At 43.1% G+C, this 21,948-nt stretch overlaps 1 protein-coding gene across 2 annotated transcripts in view; it reads left to right on the forward strand.

Moving 5' to 3' along the window:
• rbfox1 (RNA binding fox-1 homolog 1) overlaps positions 1-21,948 on the forward strand; it is a 333,005-nt gene that overhangs the window by 192,699 nt on the left and 118,358 nt on the right. For both annotated transcript variants that reach the window (XM_041207248.1, XM_041207249.1), the window contains exon 7: positions 673-726. In XM_041207248.1, the coding sequence (XP_041063182.1) occupies positions 673-726 (54 nt within the window). The remainder of the gene's footprint in view (positions 1-672; positions 727-21,948) is intronic.

The following is a 21,948-nucleotide window of genomic DNA, read 5'->3' on the forward strand; positions in this document are numbered from 1 at the left end:
GTTTTATGTTCTAAGCAAAAGTACAATATCGTGTCTTGTCATTGCTCGATACTTAATGCTTCATAATTTTCTGTAGCAGGGAAACCATTAAAGTTGGACTTGCCCTTGCACCTTTAATTGTAATAATTTTTGTGGCACATTTGCTCAATAGCATAGTAAGGGAAGCTAGGCATCTGGGACCTGAGTGAGCAATCAGACTGAAGATGGTGGAATAAACTGTGCAAGGACAAAGAAGGAAGTCTTAAGTATAGTGAGTAAATTCAACAACAAATCAAGTACAGAAAGAGAAATAAAGAGAAGGGAGGAATGATTAGATTGAGAGAAAGTAAAAGTTGAAAACACAATTTTAAATTTGACATTTTTAGAATCTCCAAAAACAATTAAGATCCAAAGGAATGAGAATCCACATTGTAATGGTAGAATTTTGCATCTTGGACAGCAACCTAAGCACATTATTCCCTCACCTGAAGTTGTCTGGTATTTGTGAATAAATTACAGTGAGCACCATTAGCTGCACAATTATTTTGATAGCAAACTATGGCCTTTTTTGGAGTGTGTTATGTGTTTCATTATTGTGCATGAAATAAATAATCAATCTTTTTTCTTAAAAGGAGTTATACTCTCTGATCACTGATCTCTACATCATATAAAGTTATTTTCTTCATTCTTTAGGATGGAAATTAAATCCAGTTGTGGGTGCAGTGTACAGCCCTGAATTCTATGCAGGTAAGACAACTTGCATTCATTCTGAATCCAAAGTTTCCATTTCAATGTCTTGTAAAAACTATTAGTGTCCCAAATTAACAGTACAGCTGATCACCATTGCATTTATTCCAGGAAGAAAGGAGGTAATAATTTCACAAGTAAGTTATATAGGCCGCATGCATAGAACATACACAGTGCTCAACAAATTCTTCTGCACCATGCTATTTTTTTACAACATGGTTAAAAATGTAAAATAATTGCAAGTGGAATTTTGACCTGTTACGGTGCTTCTATTTTTTTTGTTATAAATCGTAGCGCCCAGAATGCTTAAAGGCATAACTGTCTATGATCACGGAAGAGGATGCAGTTATCGAGAATATCTATCTGCTGTACACAACCTTAGTTGAGGAATATGCCCTATTTTAATGAGAAAGCATTTGCATAAAGCTGCTATGCGTATTGCAGGTTGTGTTTGTTGGCCAGCTAGTAGTACCAGTGTATTATTTGACATCTTATTCCTAAATTTGCAAAGCACTCCGAGACATCATTCTGATGTGACAAACACTACATAAACACAATTTATTTTCAGTATGTTGCTGATGCACCACAATGCTTGAGAGAAGATTATTATGGTTACAACTGTGCCAATGATGTGGTTGACCATTGAAAAACATGAATGCTCTGCTGTTTATTTTAAAACTACTATTTATTTGATTTCTGACTTCCACTTACGTGAGAAAGTAACATGGCTTGAACCACATTACGTAAAGTAGAATATTTAGGGTCAAATTGTTAGACATCCTAGGAATTTTTAATATTATGCTGTCAAAGTCATGTGACTTTTGAGTTCTATCTGTCGGCCCCCCAGTTCCTTCTCTACATGTCATATTGACTAAGCATCTGTTAATTCTCCTTGTTTAGTTTTATTCTTTACTGTAACTATAGTAACAGATTTATCCTTGCTTCTGTTTCTCTAATATTCATTGAATATGAATGTCTCAACCCTACAGGATAGGCCTTCACAATGCAAAACCCTGACTTTAACCTGATTCTTCGAGTGAGGAAGAGGTGGATTCTGGTTGGACCTCTGTTTTATACCCCGTCTAAGTTTACTCATTATTGAAATCCTGCAAATCTGGATAGGCTTTTGAACATGCTGGATCTGTCAGATCTCTGTTACATATAATTTTCAGATTGTTGGATTTGAATGTAGCCACAGGAGGTATGAATGAGGCTGATCTGTTAGGTTCTCACAAATATTGCAGCAAGTTTTACTTGTCAATAATCCAAGTTCTGAAGTTACTGATTATGGATTTTTGCAATGTTATTCCTACCTCTTTTACAACTGCTTCACAGTCCAGTGCAGAACAGAAGGATTCCACATTATAAGCTAAATAGTGTTACTGGTTACATAACTGAAATATTTTAGCTGCTAAATATATCAACCTGTCCTCAGGCTGTTTCATTGTTTGCTCTATATTTATTTTTAAATTAAATTAAATTACATTTTGGAACCCAATGTCAAATTTGCCAATTAAGGAATTAAACAGATTTAATAGATGCAAATGGAGTAGTGTTTGTGACCTAATAAAGCATCTGTACTTCTATATGAGAACATCCAGTGGTCATGACCTGTAAGGCAATCTTAGAGCACCATTTACATCGAGGCTTCTCCATTGAAACTAACCTAGCAACTAACTAAGAGTCAGGATGGAAATGAATGCCTGCCCCCACCCCCGTCCCCCACCCCGGGTGGCGTGATTGGAGGCAGGGAGAATTTAATCAGCAAGGACGGTGTGGGGTGGAGACCCTGGCATCTTCCTTCCTCTGACTGGATTAAGTATGGGATGGGAAAAGCAATTTATACCCACTTAAGGACCTCATCCTGCAGCTGCTGGTATTCAGTCAGTGATGGCTAGAGGAGCCGCCATGTGGGGACACCCTTAAAAGCAAATGCGAGCTTCCTGAATGGGGAGTCCCTCCATCAAAGACACCCAATGTTTGATCGAGCAGTCTAGCATTAGGGGAGGGGCACCAGGGGAGCCTGCTGACAGCCAGCCCCCAGCCCCTTCTTCCAAAACCCTCCCCCCCGACCACAAACCTGCAACCCTCTCTCCAAGACCCCCATCCCACCCTCGCTCATCTGTAGCCTGGATCCCTTGGCAGTCCTAGGTCTGTGGTGTATGTAATACCAGCAGTAGCCACCGCCCCCAATGTTGCTGATGGGCAGTGGAGAGCTACCGGCCTTTGATTGGCTATCAGCTTTAGGGGCCGAGCTTTTGCACCCCTGGGGTCCTAAATCCCAGTTTTGGCCAGCTAAGTGCCTGGGGCACTTTATTCCAATGGAACTTACCCTATGGCTTCCATCAGCTCTCTAGCCAGTAGGTAAGGGCCCCATCATCAACATTAAATTCAGCCCTCAAATTTTTCACATAAGCGAATACAGATTATGACCATATACTTTGGCTTATTTGTCTCCGAACATATTTAAAGGTAACTTTGAACCAGGGATCTCTCAAAACACCACCCTCTGACAGGGTTTTGCTTTTTGGACTCCCTGTGGAGTGTCCTCTGCCCGCTGCTGTTTGAATACCAGCAGTGGTGGGATGAGGCACTCAAGTGGATACTGGTTGCCCATTTAAGGGCCTCAATTAGCATCTAGGTGGGTAGGCCCTCCCTCCCTTGATTTAATCAGGTAGAGGTGGGAAGGTGGCAGGGCCCCCATCCTGCCCTCTCCAGCCTGATTAAATGTCCCCACCTCCAAACCCACTGCCGGGGAATAGTACATTCTTCCCAAAGTGAAGGAAAGAAAAGTCGGATTAAGAGAGAGAAAAAAAAAGTAGAGGGAAGAGTGAGAAAAGAAACAGTACATTTATAAAACATCTAGGAAAAATTTACTGACAGCACGAGTGACATTCCAGATCTCCGAGGTTGAGTGGCATGTCAAGAACATAAATCACTTTATTAGCATTGGCCTTATGACATGAATTACCAGCCCTAAATGACTATGGCATGATAAATTTGTGTTAATGACAGAAATCTCATAATTTCATGACACATAATGGGGAGGCTCAAGGATCATCAAGAACATTGCTGCAGGAGTTCTTTACGTCAATGTCCTGGGCCCAAGGGCAGAATTTTACGAGTCGGTGAGTGGGGGCGGGGCCCGCTCGCCGATGCGTAAAATGACGCATGGTGACGTAGTGGGGAGCTCCCGACATCACCACGCCCGATTTAAATTTTCAGGAAGGTGGGGGTGCAGCAAAATCAGCTGCGCTCCCGCTGACCTGCCAATGGCCAATTGAGGCCATTGACAGAGTCAATTAAGTAATTAAAGGACCTGCCATCCAACCTTAAGGTTGGCTGCAGGCCAGGAGCCCCAGTGGGAAATAGAAAAACCATGAACCCTCACCCACGGGCGGGATGAGGTTTCATGTTGCTTTATAATATTTTAATAAAGAGTTTATAAAAATTATGGACATGTCCCAACTCATGTGACATTGTCACATGAGGGGACATGTTAGGGAAATTTTATTTGTCTATTTTTGCCTTTTTTACATTTGCAGCCAATCTCTCTGAAGCTGCCCTAGCCTCAGGGAGATGAGTGCACTCTTTCGTGCATGCGCGCAAAAGAGTGCACTCTCAATTTTGGGAATTCCCCCCCTGCCACCTGCACAGGGACCGCATAGCACTTCTGTGCAGATGTCAGGCTGGGTGGGCCTTAATTGGCCCGCCCACGTAAAATGGCACTGCGTCTCCGATTGGGGACGCCGATCGGAAGCACGCCCGTATGCGCCCGCCCATCAACTTCCCCCTCGATGGGGGGAGAATTCAGCCCCAAATCTCTTCAGTTGGTTCACTTATTACTTTGAAAATGCAAGTCTAGGCGGTGCAGAGGAACAAAAGAATATTGGAGTATACAAATACGCCAATCTCTATAAGTTGTAGCATAGGTTAGCAACGCCATAAAAAAACCAAGCAAAGTCGGAGAGTTTATTACTAGAGGGATTGAATTGATAAGTAGGGAAGTTACGTGAAACCTGTAGCGAATCTTGATTAGATCACACTTCGAGGACTGCATGCAATTCTGGCTGCCGCCATATTATGGAAAGGATATAGAGTTACTGGAGAGGGTGAAGAAAAGGTTTACAAGGATCACAGCAGAAATGCATGGGTATACATATCACAAAAGGACTGACAGGCTGGTTCTCTTTTCTCTCAGAAAAAGAAAGGCTGGGGAGTCACCTAATAAATGTATTTAAGATTATGCGAAGCTTTGATAGAGTGGATACAGAGATATTGTTTCCTCCTGTGGGGAAAGCATAACTAGAGGCCATCAATATAAGATAGTCACCATTAAATCCAGTAGTGAATTCAGAAGAAACGTCTTTGCCAGAAGAGTGGTGAGAATGTGGGACTCGCCATCCCAGGGATTCGTTGAAACGAATAGTATTCGATGCATCTAAGGAGAAGCTAGACAAGCATATGAGGGAGAAGGGAATAGGGAGTTACAATGGTACAGTTAGATAAGGAAAGGTGGAAGGCAGTCCAATTGGAGCATACACACCAGCATGGACAGGTTAGAACCATAGAATGATTACAGCACATGTCTGTGCTGGGTCTCTGAAGCAGCAATTCACCTAGTGCCAGTCAGATGCCTTTTCTCTGCAGCCATGCAGACTTTTCCTTTTTACATAATGATAAAACTTCCTTTTAAGAGCCTACAGGCAACATTTCACCCCGTCGGGGTGGGGGGAAGTCCAGGAGCGGGCGCAAACGGGTGGGCTTCCGATCAGCACTGTGGGTCGGGGGCACGCCGCCATTTTATGTGAGCCGGCCAATTAAGGCCCGCCCAGTGTGATGTCTGCCAGGAAGAGCTATGTGCTCCCTGTGCGTGCATGCGGGGGAGGGATTCCCTCAGCTGGGAGTGCACTCTTTCGCACATGCGCGCGGAAGAGGCACAGATCTCCCTGAGGCAAAGTGCTGCCTCAGGTCGGCTCCCATTTAAAACTTTGAATATAGATTAAAAGAAAATTTCCCTGCCATATTCCCTGATGTAACACTGTCACATGAGTTGGGACATATCCATAACTTTTATTGTAAAATATTCTGCATTTTTTAAATCACTCGTGAAACCTCATCCTGCCCTGTGGATGAGGTTTCATGTTTTTTCAACCTTAAGGTTGGACGGGTGGGTCCAGTAATGAGCTCAGTTGGTTTTTTAATGGCCTCAATAGGCCATTGACAGGTCGGCGGGCGCACATCCAACCCGGATGTGCATCTGCCGAACTGACAATCTAAATGAGGCGGGGTGACATCGAGATGCATGCCCGATGTCACCCCGTGTCATTTTACGTGCCGGCAAGCAGGCCCCACACCTGTTCACCGACCAGAAGATGCTGGCCTATATTGATCCTGCCTCCACCACACTCTCAGGCAGTGCATTCCAATTCCTAACCACTCACTGCATGAAAGAGTTTTTCCTCATGTTACCATTGCTTCCATTGCTCTTTTGCCAGTTACCTTGAACCTGTGCCCCCTGGTTCTCGACCATTCCACCAATGAGAACAGATTCTCCCTATCTATTCTGTGCTAACCCCTCATAATTTAGAATACCTCTATCAAATCTCCTCTCAAACTTCTCCTCTCCAAGGAGATAAGTTCAAACTTCTCCAATCTTTTTACATAATTGAAGTTCCGTATCCTTGGAACCATTCTCTTGAATCTTTTCTACGCCCTTTCTAATGACTTCAACATCCTTCCCATAGTGTGGTGCCCAGAACTGGATGCAATACTCCAGTTGAGCTGGAACCAATGTTTTATACAGATATACCATATCAACAGCACTACCCTCATCAACTCTCTTTGTAACCTTATCAAAAACTCAAGCAAGTCAGTTAAACAGGATTTGTCCTTAATGAATTGCTGCTGGCTTTCCTTAATTAATCTGAATTTGTCCATGTGACCATTAATTTTGTCTGAAATTACTGTTACTAGAAGCTTCCCCATCACCGAAGTTAAACTGACTGTGCTGTAGTCGCTGGCCTTATCTTTTTTGAACAAGGATGTAACATTTGCAATTCTCCAGTCCTCTGGCACCATCCCAAAGTCTAAGGCAGATTAAAAAATTGTGGCCAGTGCTGCTGCTGCAATTTCCACTCCCACTTCCTTCAGTATCCTTGGATGCACTTCATGCAGTTGTCTTATCAGCTTTAAGAAAAGACAGCCTATTCAATACCTCCTCCTTATCAATTTGAAACCTTTCTAGTGTCTGAACTACCTTCTCTTTCACAATGGCCTGCACAACATCTTCTTCCATGATAAGGAAAAATGTAATGTATTCATTTAATATCTCAGCCATGCCCTGTGTATCCATGCATGAATCCTCTTTATGGCCCCTAATCAGCCCCACTCCTCCTCTTACCACCCTTTTACTATCTATATGCTTTTAGAAGGTTTTTGGATTCCCTGTTCTGTTAGCTGTAAGTCTCTTCTCAGACCCTATCTTAGATTTCCTTATTTGGTTTTTCAATCCGCCTCTGAACCTTCTACATTCAGCCAGGTTCTCAATTGTATTATCCACGTGACATCTGTCATAAGCACACTTTTTCTGTTTTTTATCTTAATCTCTATACCTTTCCCTATCCAGGGAGCTCTGGATTTGTTTGCCCTACTTTCCCCCTCCCTTGAATGTATGTGAGCTATCTCTTCTTTCAGGGCAGCCTATTGTGTAGTTACAATTTTGCCTGTTAAACTTTGATTCCAATTTGTCTCGGTCAGATCCATTCTTATCCCACTGAAGTTGGCTTTTCCTAGTAAATTTTTCTTACACTGGATGACTCCTTGGCCCTTTCAACAGCCAACCTAAAGTTTATGATACAATTATCACTGTTCACTAAATGTTCCCTTACAGACATTTGATCTACTTGGTCCACCTCATTCCCAAGAACCAAGTCCAGCAATGTCTCCTTTCTCATTGGAATGGAAGATACTGCTGTAGAAAATTCTGTTGAACACACTCGGTGAACTTCTGCCCCTCTCTGTCCTTTACTACTGTCCCAGCCTATATTCAGTTAATTAGAGCCCCCCATTATAACTACTCTATAATTCATGCACTTCTCTGTCATTTCCATGTGGATTTGCTTCTCTACATCTTTACCCCTAGATGGTGGCCTATAGACCACACTGAGCAATGTAACTGCTCCATTTTTGTTCCTTAGCTCCAGCCAAATAGATTCTGTCTTTGACCCTTCTGGGACATTCTGTCCAGGATTGCAATGTTCCCCATAATTATTACAGCAACCCCCCTCCTTTCCTTCCTGTCTTATCCTTCCTGAACACCTTGTATCCAGAAATATTGAATACCCAGTCCTGACCTTTGAGCCAGGTCTCTGTTACAACCACAACATCACGGTTCCATGCAGCTATCTGCATCTGCAACTCACCAATCTTATTTACCAGCCTGCATACATGCACAGTAGCCCTAATTTAAGCTTTATTACTTTTCCTCTTGTGCTGAACGCATCTGCTAAGTTACCATTTTCTACTCTAGTACTAATGATCTAATGATCCTGGTTCCCACACCCCTGTCAAGTTAGTTTAAACCCTCCCCAATAACACTAGCAAATCGCCCTGCAAAGAAACTGGGCCTGGCACTGTTTAGGTGCAACCTATCCAGGTCCTGTCTCGCCCAAGAGCTGATCCCAATTTCCCAACAACCTAAAGCCCTCCCTCCTATACATCTCTCCAGCTGTGCATTCATCTGCACTATCTTCCTGTTGCTACTCACTTGTTTGTGGTACCGGGAGTAATCCAAAGATTACTAATTTTGAGGCCGTGCTTGCTAATTTCCTACCTAGCTCCCTCTATTCTGAAGGCAGGACCACATCCCTCTCTCTAGCTATGTCGTTGGTACCAATGTAGACCATGACCTTTGGCTGTTCACCTTTCCCAGTCAGAGTGCTCTGAAGACATTCAGTGACATCCTTGACACTAGCACCAGGGAGGCACAAAACCATCCTGGATTCATGCCTGTGGCTGCAGAAAATCCTGCCTGTTCCCCTTAATATTGAATCTCCTATCAATATTGTTCGTCCAGTCTTCCTTGTACCCCTCTGTAGAGCTGAGCCACCTGTGGTACCAGGGATTTGGCTCTGGCTAGACTCCCCAGATGAATCATCACTCATCAGTATTCAGAACTGGTTGCAGAGTGGGATGCACTCAGGGACTCCTGCACCACCTGCCTATTTCTTCTTGATTCCCTGGTGGTCACCCATAATCTCTCTCCCTGTATGCTCTTAAACTACGGGATAACCACATCTATAAATATGCTAACCATAAAGCTATCAACCTTGCAGATGCATTGCAGTAATGCCAGCTGCTGCTCAAACTCCAAAAGCCAAAATTTGAGCTGCTAGACCTGATGACATTTCCTGCACATGTGGTTATCCGGGACATGGAGTTCCTACATGGAACAGGGTGTACACTGTGGGGTCGGAGCTGTCCTGTCATTCCTTTATCTTTAGATAATAAAACTCACTAGTCATTCACTTCTCTTCATCTGTGGTCAATTAAGTACGGAGAGGTCAAGTAAAATGTTTTACTTAATCTTTATTATCAAAACAAAATTAAATTCTTAACTTCTCAACTCCATAGATTCACTTTTTTTAACTTTGGAGACAGGGAAACAAAACTACAGGACTAGGCAGCCAATCAACTCATGACCTTCCTGTGATATCAGTTTGAGTTTTATTTTCTCTTGCACGGCAGTGAACCCCGCCTGCTTCACAGTGATCCCAGCCTGCTTCACAGTGATCCCCACCTGCTTCACGGTGATCCCCACCTGCTTCACAGTGATTCCAACCTGCTTCACAGTGATCCCCATCTGCTTCACAGTGATTCCAACCTGCTTCACAATGATCCCAACCTGCTTCACAGTGATCCCAACCTGCTTCACAGTGATCCCAACCTGCTTCACAGTGATCCCCACCTGCTTCACAGTGATCCCAACCTGCTTCACAGTGATCCCAACTGGCTTCGCAATGATCCCAACCTGCTTCACAGTGATTCCAACCTGCTTCACAGTGATCCCCATCTGCTTCACAGTGATTCCAACCTGCTTCACAATGATCCCAACCTGCTTCACAGTGATCACAACCTGCTTCACAGTGATCCCAACCTGCTTCACAGTGATCCCCACCTGCTTCACAGTGATCCCCACCTGCTTCACAGTGATCCCAACCTGCATCACAGTGATCCCAACTGGCTTCGCAATGATCCCAATCTGCTTCACAGTGATCCCCATCTGCTTCACAATGATCCCAACCTGCTTCACGGTGATCCCCGCCTGCTTCACAGTGATTCCAACCTGCTTCACAGTGATCCCCACCTGCTTCACGGTGATCCCCACCTGCTTCACAGTGATCCCCACCTGCTTCACAGTGATCCCCATCTGCTTCACAGTGATTCCAACCTGCTTCACAGTGATCCCCATCTGCTTCACAGTGATTCCAACCTGCTTCACAATGATCCCAACCTGCTTCACAGTGATCACAACATGCTTCACAGTGATCACAACCGGCTTCGCAATGATCCCAACCTGCTTCACAGTGATCCCCATCTGCTTCACAGTGATCCCAACCTGCTTCACAGTGATCCCCACCTGCTTCACAGTGATCCCAACCTGCTTCACAGTGATCCCCACCTGCTTCACAGTGATCCCAAATGGCTTCACAATGATCCCAACCTGCTTCACAGTGATCCCCACATGCTTCACAGTGATCCCAAATGACTTCGCAATGATCCCAACCTGCTTCACGGTGATCCCCACCTGCTTCACAGTGATTCCAACCTGCTTCACAGTGATCCCCACCTGCTTCACGGTGATCCCCACCTGCTTCACAGTGATTCCAACCTGCTTCACAGTGATCCCCATCTGCTTCACAGTGATTCCAACCTGCTTCACAATGATCCCAACCTGCTTCACAGTGATCCCAACCTGCTTCACAGTGATCCCAACCTGCTTCACAGTGATCCCCACCTGCTTCACAGTGATCCCAACCTGCTTCACAGTGATCCCAACTGGCTTCGCAATGATCCCAACCTGCTTCACAGTGATTCCAACCTGCTTCACAGTGATCCCCATCTGCTTCACAGTGATCCCCACCTGCTTCACAGTGATTCCAACCTGCTTCACAGTGATCCCCATCTGCTTCACAGTGATTCCAACCTGCTTCACAATGATCCCAACCTGCTTCACAGTGATCACAACCTGCTTCACAGTGATCCCCATCTGCTTCACAGTGATCCCAACCTGCTTCACAGTGATCACAACATGCTTCACAGTGATCCCAACCTGCTTCACAGTGATCCCCACCTGCTTCACAGTGATACCCACCTGCTTCACAGTGATCCCAAACTGCTTCACAGTGATACCAACCTGCTTCACAGTGATAAAAACAAAAAAACTGCGGATGCTGGAAATCCAAAACAAAAACAGAATTACCTGGAAAAACTCAGCAGGTCTGGCAGCATCGGCGGAGAAGAAAAGAGTTGACGTTTCGAGTCCTCATGACCCTTCGACAGAACCAAGTTCTGTCGAAGGGTCATGAGGACTCGAAACGTCAACTCTTTTCTTCTCCGCCGATGCTGCTAGACCTGCTGAGTTTTTCCAGGTAATTCTGTTTTTGTTTTGCTTCACAGTGATCCCAACCTGCTTCACAGTGATCCCAACCTGTTTCACAGTGATCCCAACCTGCTTCACAGTGATCTCAACCTGCTTCACAGTAATCCCAACCTGTTTCACAGTGATCCCCAGCTGCTTCACAGTGATCCCAGTCTGCTTCACAGTGATCTCAACCTGCTTCACAGTGATCTCAACCTGCTTCACAGTGATCCCAACCTGCTTCACAGTGATCCCAACCTGCTTCACAGTAATCCCAACCTGTTTCACAGTGATCCCCAGCTGCTTCACAGTGATCCCAACCTGCTTCACAGTGATCCCAACCTGCTTCACAGTGATCTCAACCTGCTTCACAGTAATCCCAACCTGTTTCACAGTGATCCCCAGCTGCTTCACAGTGATCCCAGTCTGCTTCACAGTGATCTCAACCTGCTTCACAGTGATCTCAACCTGCTTCACAGTGATCCCAACCTGCTTCACAGTGATCCCAACCTGCTTCACAGTGATCCCAACCTGCTTCACAGTGATCCCAACCTGCTTCACAGTGATCCCCACATGCTTCACAGTGATTCCCAGCTGCTTCACAGTGATCCCAGTCTGCTTCACAGTGATTCCAACCTGCATCACAGTGATCATGACTTGCTTCACAGTGATCCCAGTCTGCTTCACAGTGATCATGACTTGCTTCACAGTGATCCCCAGCTGCTTCCCAGTGATCCCAGTCTGCTTCACAGTGATCATGACTTGCTTCACAGTGATCCGAGTCTGCTTTGCAATAATCCCAACCTGCTTCACCATGAGCCCAATCTGCTTCACAGTGATCCCCACCTGTTCCACAGTGATCCTGACTTGCTTCACACTGATTCCCACATACTTCACACTGATTCCCACCTGCTTCACAGTGATCCCAACCTGCTTCATAGTGATCCCAACCTGCTTCACAGTGATCCCAACCTGTTTCACAGTGATCCTAACCTGCTTCATGGTGATCCTGACCTGCTTCACAGTGATCCACCTGCTTCACAATGATCTGGGTCTGCTTCACAGTGATCCCCATCTGCTTCACAATGATCCCGACCTGCTTCATAGTGATCCCAACATGCTTCACAGTGATCCCGTCCTGCTTCACAGTGATCCTGACCTGCTTTTCTGGTAATCCTGACCTGCTTCACAGTGATCCCCACCTGCTTCACCGTGATCCCAACCTGCTTTACAGTGATCCCAACCTGCTTCACTATCAAAAACAAAAGCAGAATTACCTGGAAAAACTCAGCAGGTCTGGCAGCATCGGCGGAGAGGAAAAGAGTTGCCGTTTCGAGTCCTCATGACCCTCCAACAGAACTAGGTGGATCCAAGGAGAGGGGTGAAATATAAGCTGGTTTAAGGTGTGTGTCGGGGTGGGGGGCGGGGTGGGGGGGGTGGAGAAGTGGAGGGGGGTGGTGGGATTGTAGGGACAAGCAAGCAGTGATAGGAGCAGATCATCAAAAGATGTCACAGACAAAAGAACAAAAGAACACAGAGGTGTTGAAGTTGGTGATATTATCTAAACGAATGTGTTAATTAAGAATGGATGGTAGGGCACTCAAGGTATAGCTCTAGTGGGGGTGGGGGGAGCATAAAAGATTTAAAAATATTTAAAAATAATGGAAATAGGTGGGAAAAGAAAAATCTATATAAATTATTGGAAACAACAAAAGGAAGGGGGAAGAAGCAGAAAGGGGGTGGAGATGGAGGAGAGAGTTCAAGACCTAAAGTTGTTGAATTCAATATTCAGTTCGGAAGGCTGTAAAGTGCCTAGTCGGAAGATGAGGTGCTGTTCCCCCAGTTTGCGTTGGGCTTCACTGGAACAATGTAGCAAGCCAAGGACAGACATGTGGGCAAGAGAGCAGTGTGGAGTGTTAAAATGGCAAGCGACAGGGAGGTTTGGGTCATTCTTGCGGACAGACCGCAGGTGTTCTGCAAAGTGGTCACCCAGTTTACGTTTGGTCTCTCCAATGTTTTTATCTCTGCTTCACAATCATCCCAGTCTGCTTTGCAGTGATCCCAACCTGCTTCGCAGTGATCCCAACCTGCTTCACAGTGATCCCAGTCTGCTTTGCAGTGATCCCAACCTGCTTCGCAGTGATCCCAACCTGCTTTGCAGTGATCCACCTGCTTCACAGTACCCTGGGTCTGCTTCACAGTGATCCCCAGCTGCTTCACAGTGATCCCAGTCTGCTTCACAGTGATCATGACTTGCTTCACAGTGATCTCAGTCTGCTTTGCAATGATCCTGACCTGCTTCACCATGAGCCCAATCTGCTTCACAGTGATCCCCACCTGTTCCACAGTGATCCTGACTTGCTTCATAGTGATTCCCACATACTTCACATTGATCCCCACCTGCTTCACAGTGATCCCGGTCTGCTTTGCAGTGATCTCAACATGATTTATGGTGAACCTGACCTGCTTCACAGTGATCCTCACCTGCTTCACAGTGACACCGGTCTGCTTCGCCGTGATCCCAACATGCTTCATGGTGATCCTGACTTGCTTCACAGTGATCCTGACCGGCTCCACAGTGATCCTGACCTGCTTCACAGTGATCCCAGCATGCTTCACAGTGATCCCCACCTGCTTCACAGTGATCCCGTCCTGCTTCACAGTGATCCTGACCTGCTTTTCTGGTGATCCTGACCTGCTTCACAGAGATCCCAACCTGCTTCACAGTGATCCTGAGCTGTTTTGCTCTCCTCCCAGTCTGGGCTGTTTCTGTGCCAAAAGTCCTATATAATCAACGACCTTCTCTTCATTGTCAGGTTAGAAGTGGAGATGCTTGCTGGTGATTGCACAGTGTTCAGTCCCATTCACAATTCTTTAAATAATGAAGCAATCTGTGCCCACATGCAACAAGACTTGGACAACATCCAGGCTTAGGCTGATAAGTGGCAAATAACATTCATGCTATATAAATGCCAAGCAATGACCATCTTTAACCAGAGAGAGTTTACATCCTTCCCTTAACATTCATAGGCATAACCATCAACTCCCCTAACAACGTCACCCTGGTGGTCACCATTAGCCAGAAACTGAATTGGACCAGCCACATAAACACTATGCTTACAAAGAAAAGGTCAGAGGTTAGATTTTTTTTGATGAATGAATCACCTCCTGACTCCCCAAAGCCTTTCCACCATCTACAAGGCATGAGTCAGGAGTGTGATGGAATACTCGCCACTTGCCTGGATGAATGTTATTCTGACAGCACCCAAAAAGCTCAACAATATCCAAGATAACCAGCTCACTTGATTGTTATCACATCCACCACCTTAAACATTCACCACCATTAGCTGGTGTGGCAGCATTGTGTACCATCTACAGGATACACTCCAGCAATTCACCAAAGCTTCCTTAACAGCACTTCTCAAATCTGCGAGCTAGATCCAGAAGGACAAGGGAAGAATGCTCATGGGAATACTATCAATTAACCCCTTCAAGTCATACACCATCCTGATTTGGAAATGAACTGTAATTCTATGATAAAAGCAAAATACTGCAGATGCTGGAAATATGAAATAAAAACAGAAAATGCTGAAAAAACTCAGCAAGTCTGACAGCATCTGTGGAGAGAGAAACAGAGTTAATGTTTCAAGTCAGTATGACCCTTCTTCAGAGCTGAAGAAGAGTTATATGGATTCAAAACATTAAATCTGTTCCCCTCGCCCCAGATGCTGTCAGGCTTGCTGAGTTTTTCGAGCATTTTCTGTTTTTATTTGTAATTCTTTGATTGTCACTGGGAAAAAAACCCTAGAATTTTATTTCACAGCACTAACTGTGTAGTAACTGGGAGTAACTTCACCACATGCATTACAGTGACTGAAGAAGCCAGCTCATCACCACCTGGGAAATGAAAGCTGGCTTTGACAGCACTGCCCACATTCCATGAATAAAAAAGAATAAAACATTGTTTTTACCCTTTCTTCAAGTAACAATTCAACATACCAGCCATCATAACTTGGTGCTCCATATCTGGATGGTTCAGTGTTGACCTAGGTCAAATCCCCTACAATCTGGCCTAATACTGCAGGTAATGTGTTTGCAGACAGAATTTACAACAAATATAATAAAGCCTATGTGCCAAAAAGAAGTGTGATATGGAAGACTGGAAGACATAGACAACAGCGAGTGAGTCACAACTGATAGCCCAGCACTTTCAATAAATAAAGACTGACTCAACAAATAAATGTGCTTCACACTTGTCTATTCTCCACCCATATCCTTAAAAAGTTGATAAGCAATAAAGACTGGCCTGGCCAGTGACACCCACATACCATGAATGAATAAATTGAAAAAAAAATAGAAGATATCATTTGTTTTGATTTGGGCAAGGCTAATACTGCAGTGGCACAAATAATGCTGGGCACATTGAATTCACCATTATATCTCCAACGATTTCTTTTTGCTCTCTTGCCCACAGTTCTCTTATTTGCATAGAGACTGCATAGTTGCATCGCACTTAAACATCCTGCCACACACTTTATCCTCAGTAATTTCCAACCTCCGAATGTTCTAAACAAGTATTATTACTTACTTATTATTACTTTCCAGCCCTTCCATATTCATACTGTTTGTAAGTGTCCTTCTCCCAGTCAGCCCTCACCAGCAGAATATCCAATTTACACCCAAACAAAATCAGCCTTTTTTGCCCTGCGACTTTAATGGCCTTGTTGGCAACAATGTTAAAATATGATTAATGGAAAAAAAATACTGGCTCCTATACTCCATGCTCCACTGAAAAAGCAAGACTCTTGTTTGTCTTCTATTTATGAAAATGTGGAGTTTGATTACACAGTTTCAAAGGCTATATAAGTTAGCATGACTATAAAAAGAAAATCAATATAGTTTGTCCCTGAATGATACCCTGAAATTAAGTGATATTCTTTTAATATAAAAACAAGCTGTGGATTTTCTCTGTTAACTATTTGCATTGTTGAACATTTTTCTTTTCTAATGAGGATATTAATATTTCCCTAGGTGTCAGTGTTCTTGCTCAGTAATGTGATAACTACCTGCAGTGATGATAAAACTGATATCTATCAACCTGCAGGTAGTTGCTATATAATTGGCAGCATTCTGTGACACATTCAAGAACTGTTGGAAACAATTCTACTGTTTTATTAATGTCAGTTTGGAAACTTAAAGAGGGAAGACGTTGACATTTAAATGCTAAACATTCGCAATAAAGAGAAATCCAATATGGAAATTGGGAACAGCAACCTAATCCAGACACAATGTTTCATTTGAGGTATGTATAAGATTTTGTTGCCAATATGGGGGTGGAAATGGAGGTGGCAGGCCTGAAGTTTCCCAACATCAGCTGGTGTGCTGGCTCCCTGCCAAGTTCCCAGCCGCCATTTTTCCAGAGGCTGGATAGGGGAACAAATGAACATACGACCAAGGAATAGGAGTGGGCCTTTCAGCTTCTTGAGTCTGCTCTGCCATTTAATACGATCATGGCTGATCTGATAGTAACATCAAATCTGGATCCTGCCTACCCCCGATAACCTTCCACCCCCTTGCTTACTAAGAACCTATCCATCTCTACCTTAAAAATATTCAAAGACTCTGCTTCCACTGCTTTTTCAGGAAGAGAGTTCCAAAGACTCACGACCCTTTGAGAGAAAAAAAATGCCTCATCTCCATTTTAAATAGGTGACCCCTTATTTTTAAACAGTGACCCCTAGTTCTAGACTCTCCCACAAGAGGAAACATCCTCTCCACATCCACCCTGTCAAGACCCCTCCAAATCTTATATGATTCAATCAAGTTCCTGCTTATTCTTCTAATCTCCAGTCGGTACAAGCCTAACCTGTGCAATCTTTCTTCATAAAACAATTCGCCCATTCCTGGTATTAACTGTTTCCAGTGCATTTACATTCTTCCTTAAATAAGGTGACTAATACTGGACACAATACTCCAGATGTGCCCTCACCAGAGCTGTGTACAACTAAAGCAGGACCTCTCTCTACTTTTGTATTCAATTCCCCTCGCAATAAATGATAATATTCTATTAGCTTTCCTAATTAATTGCTGTGCCTGCATCCTACCCTTTTGTGATTCCTGCATGAAGACACCCAGATCCCTCAACATCTCAGAGTTCTGCAATCTCTCACCATTTAGATAATATGATTCTCTATTTTCCTTCCGGCCAAAATGGACAATTTTACATCTTCCCATGTTATGCTCCATTTGCCAGACCTTTGCCCACTCAACCTATCTATATCTTTTTAGAGCATCCTTATATCCTCTTTACAACTTACTGTCCTACCTATCTTTGTGTCATCAGCAAATTTGGCAACCATCCCATCTATCCCTTCATCCAGGTAATTTATATAAATTGTAAACAGCTGAGGTCCCAGCACTGATCTCTGTGGCACACCACACATCACATCCTGCCAACCAGAAAAAAACCCATTTATGCCTACTCTCTGCTTCCTGTTAGCCAGCAATCTTCTATACATGCCAATATGTTGCCCCTTCTACCATGAGCTTTTATTTTCTGCTTAACCTTTGATATGGCGTTTTATCAAATGCCTTCAGGAAATCTAAGTACAGTACATCCACCAGCACCCCTTTATCCACAGCACATGTTGCTTTCTCAAAGAACTGCAATAAATTGGTTAAACATGATTTCCCTTTCACAAAACCATGTTGACTCTGCCTGATTACCTTGAACTTATCCAAGTGTCCTGCTATAGATTCTTTAATAATAGCTTCTAACATTTTCCCAACAACAGATGTCAAGCTAACTCGCCTGTAGTTTCCTGCTTTCTGTCTCTGTCTCTTTTTGAATAATAGAGTTACATTTGCTATCTTCCAATTTATCGGAACTTTTCCCAAATCTAGGGAATTTTGGAAAATTAAAACCAATGCATCAACTATCTCACTAGTCACTTCTTTTAAGACTCTAGGATGAAGTCCATCAGGACTCGGCTCTTGTCCACCTGCAGCTCCAACAATTTATTCAGTACCACTTCTCTGGTGACTGTAATTTTCCTGAGTTCCTTCCTCCCTTCCAGTTCCTGATTTATAGCTGCTTCTGGGATGTTACTTGTATCCTCTATAGTGAAGACTGATGCAAAGTACCTGTTCAATTCATCTGCCGTTTCCTTGCTTATCAATTCTCCAGACTTACTTTCTACAGAACCAATACTCACCTGATTAAACTGTTTCTTTTTAAAATATTAATAGAAATTCTTACTATCTGCTTTTATGTTTCTGGCTAGCTTTCTCTCGTACTCTAATTTTCCTTCCTTATTAATGTTTCAGTCATCCTTTGCTGTTCCTTATATTCTGATCAATCTTCTGAACTTCCCCCTATCTTTGCACAATTATATGCTTTTCCTTTAAGCTTGATACTATCTTTAACCTTTCTAGTTAACCACAGATGGTGTGTTTGTCTCTTGGACATTTTCTTCCTTTAAAGGAACGAGAAGCATGATAACACAATTAAAGAACTAATTAAGGCCATTGATTAGAGGCCAACTAGAATTTTTCAGTTATCCTACCGACCCCCATGGCCTCAGAAGTGCAGCAGATGCCTGGAGGTGGCCTCCTGGTGGCAGACCAGATGGGCAGCACTCCAGATTCAATTTGAAGTTCCCTACCCATCCCCACCAGCCCCCTCACCTCTGCCATACAAACTTGATCATAGCTAGGGCCAGAGGCCACCCCATGGAGGGTCAGAGTGGTGATCTGGCAGCTGTGGCCATTTTAAATGTCAAATATTTTAAAAAACGCTGAGAGGGTACCCTCTCTCACCCTTTCATGCAATAGCAGGCTGCAGCTCCTTCTGTGCTGGAGGAGCTGCTATTGGTCTTCCAGGTCTGAGAGCCCACCCTAAGGGTGGCAAGCATCTCTGGCAAAAATCCCGCTGTTAGGTTACTGCTCCTGACACGGCGGGGAATCAGGACCTGCATTTGATCCAGATGTCGGGGTGCCGACACCAGACAAAAAACACTGCTCAAGAACTCTGTTCAGTTCACACGCATCCAAGGGAAATGCAACAAGCTTGTCTCTCTAGTGTTTGTCTCCTTTTCTTACTCATGAATTGAAGTTAGCAGTGCACTGTGGCAAGCCCATTGCCTTTCATTGTCCCCCTTTTCTCCTTATTTTTCTGGAGTTGGCGGTTCTTGAAATCCATTCTGTGGACCTATTCTGTGACCAACTGACAGTGCTACTCATCTGAGCCTATAGATTGAACTTCTATCAGGTTCTTGACTATTAAGGGTATCCTTGTTGAGTCATTAAAAATATCTGTGTTCACATTCATGTACTTCACAGCAGGGGTTAATGGGTATAGCTGAAATTCTGGTTTAATTTTCTTCAAACCACCCCATGGGAATCAACGCCATTTGGGGTCCTTAAATCACCAACATAACTGAGATCAGTCAACACAGCACAGATTAGCCATGAAACCTAAGGCTTTTCTAGTCTATATAAGCACAATAACAGAGCCTGTGTCCTTTTCCATACAAATCAGATTTCCCTCTTTCAATGCTCCAAATCTCAGAAATATACATGATGCCCTCATACCCATAGCTCTTTATATGTGTTTGCACCTCTGCTGGCCTGTATTATTTAGTACCTCACAAGACAGCCCATTTACCTACCATGTTATTGAAGAAGCATTCAGGATGTATTTCTAAGGTCTCATTCACAGCTTTCAGCTACATATGCCCAATTTACAAAATTATTCTGCATATATTTAAAATAATAATCGTTTCTTACGATTTGCAAAAAGAGCTTTTCAAGCCAGCTGGTTAAATAATGAAAAGTTTAGCAGCTTGCAAAAAGAAAAGTGATATGCCTGATGAGAAACTGTTGATTTAGGATACCTTTAATCTTCATAAATAAGGGGAAAAAAAAGAAGGTTATATAAATCTGTCAGGATAGCACTGATGAATGGCAATTTCAACAGTTCTCAATTGCTGGTGAAGGCACACGCTGCAAGGCTTAACCACATTGTACATCATAACTGCCAACTCATTTTTGTGATTAAATATTCAGTCATCGTAGCCTGTATAGCTGTAAAGCTTTAACAAGATTCCTGTGATGCACTGCTTGAATATACATAACTCACTGCCCAGGACATAGAACTAACTCCCCATGCGACAGAGAGAGCAAAAGTGGGGAAAGGCAGAAAACTCGAAGTGGGTGAAATGATTCGTAGACACATGATTAGTAGAGGAATAGGGTAATGTAATATAGGTTTAAGATATGGTTATGCCTTGTCAATTTCTACAAGACTATTAAGTCAAAACTGAAAAATAATCATGTAAATTAACACAAAAACCTATTAGATCATTGTGAGATTCCAGATTAATGGCAGGAATGATACTTCAAGGGGAATTTTCATCATTTTGCTTATTTTTATAAGCTAAGAAACACCAAGTTAAAAAAAGATGTACAATATTTAGTTTTACCACATTAAAAAAAAAAGATATTTGTACATCCTAATAATTATCTCATTTAATGACGGTTTTTTTTTTAATTGCATGCTTGAAAATAAATGTTCTTTTTGGCATAATGCCACATGGAAGTACTCTTATTATTGTCACCTCTCCCCAACCACCCCTACCATACATGACAGAAACTCTGCTACTCTTAACATCAAAGTCATAATGCTTTGTATGACTGAACATACAGATTAATGACACAAACTTTCTGATCGGTGTGGTTCAGTGAACCATGAACCATTTGCAATGAGGAAAATTATTGGAACCATTGTCCTTCTGTATCAAACTGGATTTGTTCTGTGAGATGATGAGGATTTGGGCAGATCCTTTTGAGTTTTGAAATTGATATCCTGTAGGATATTATACTGAAAGATGAAAATGGTTCACATCACTGATGTTTTTTTCACGCTCAATGACTAGACTTTTAGCCCAGTCCAGGAATTGTTATTACTTATTCCCACGTACAAGTTGCTGTCTAAACTAGCATTATTCTTGTGGCTTTATTGCAGTTGGCAACAAACAACAACTAATTTATACATTGCCTTTAACATAGAAAAACATCCCAGATTACCTTCAGTATCAAAACACACATTACTGTTGCACTAAGTAATTATTCCATGATGTAATCTGAAGTCAATCAGATGGACTATATATATGGGATTTAGCTTCATTATTTTTAGTGAACTTGTTACCATTTCTGTGTGTGCTACTTTAATGCAAATCCTCATTGCAATTCGATAAACATGTTAGCAACAAGATTGCAAAAATGATTTTCATGGGATGCATTAACCCGTGCTCAGGACTAGCACATGGAGAGGAATCACAATTCCCAGGTGTTGCTTGTGTCAGTTGCTAGGTAATAAAGTGCATGACATCATTATTTTTCTCATTGTTTCCTGTACATCATCACAAGAATATTGTTTCAGTGTTGTGTATATCAAATAACTGCCACGTAATAATGATATACCGGAGCAGGTGATAGGTTAGGTTTTGATACATTTTACTCCCAAATGTTTAAAAGCAAGTGCAAAGGTTTCCTGAAGCGGGTACTATTTGCATGGACAG

Source organism: Carcharodon carcharias, chromosome 15, assembly GCF_017639515.1.
Source record: "Carcharodon carcharias isolate sCarCar2 chromosome 15, sCarCar2.pri, whole genome shotgun sequence".
Classification (NCBI taxonomy): Eukaryota; Metazoa; Chordata; class Chondrichthyes; order Lamniformes; family Lamnidae; genus Carcharodon; species Carcharodon carcharias.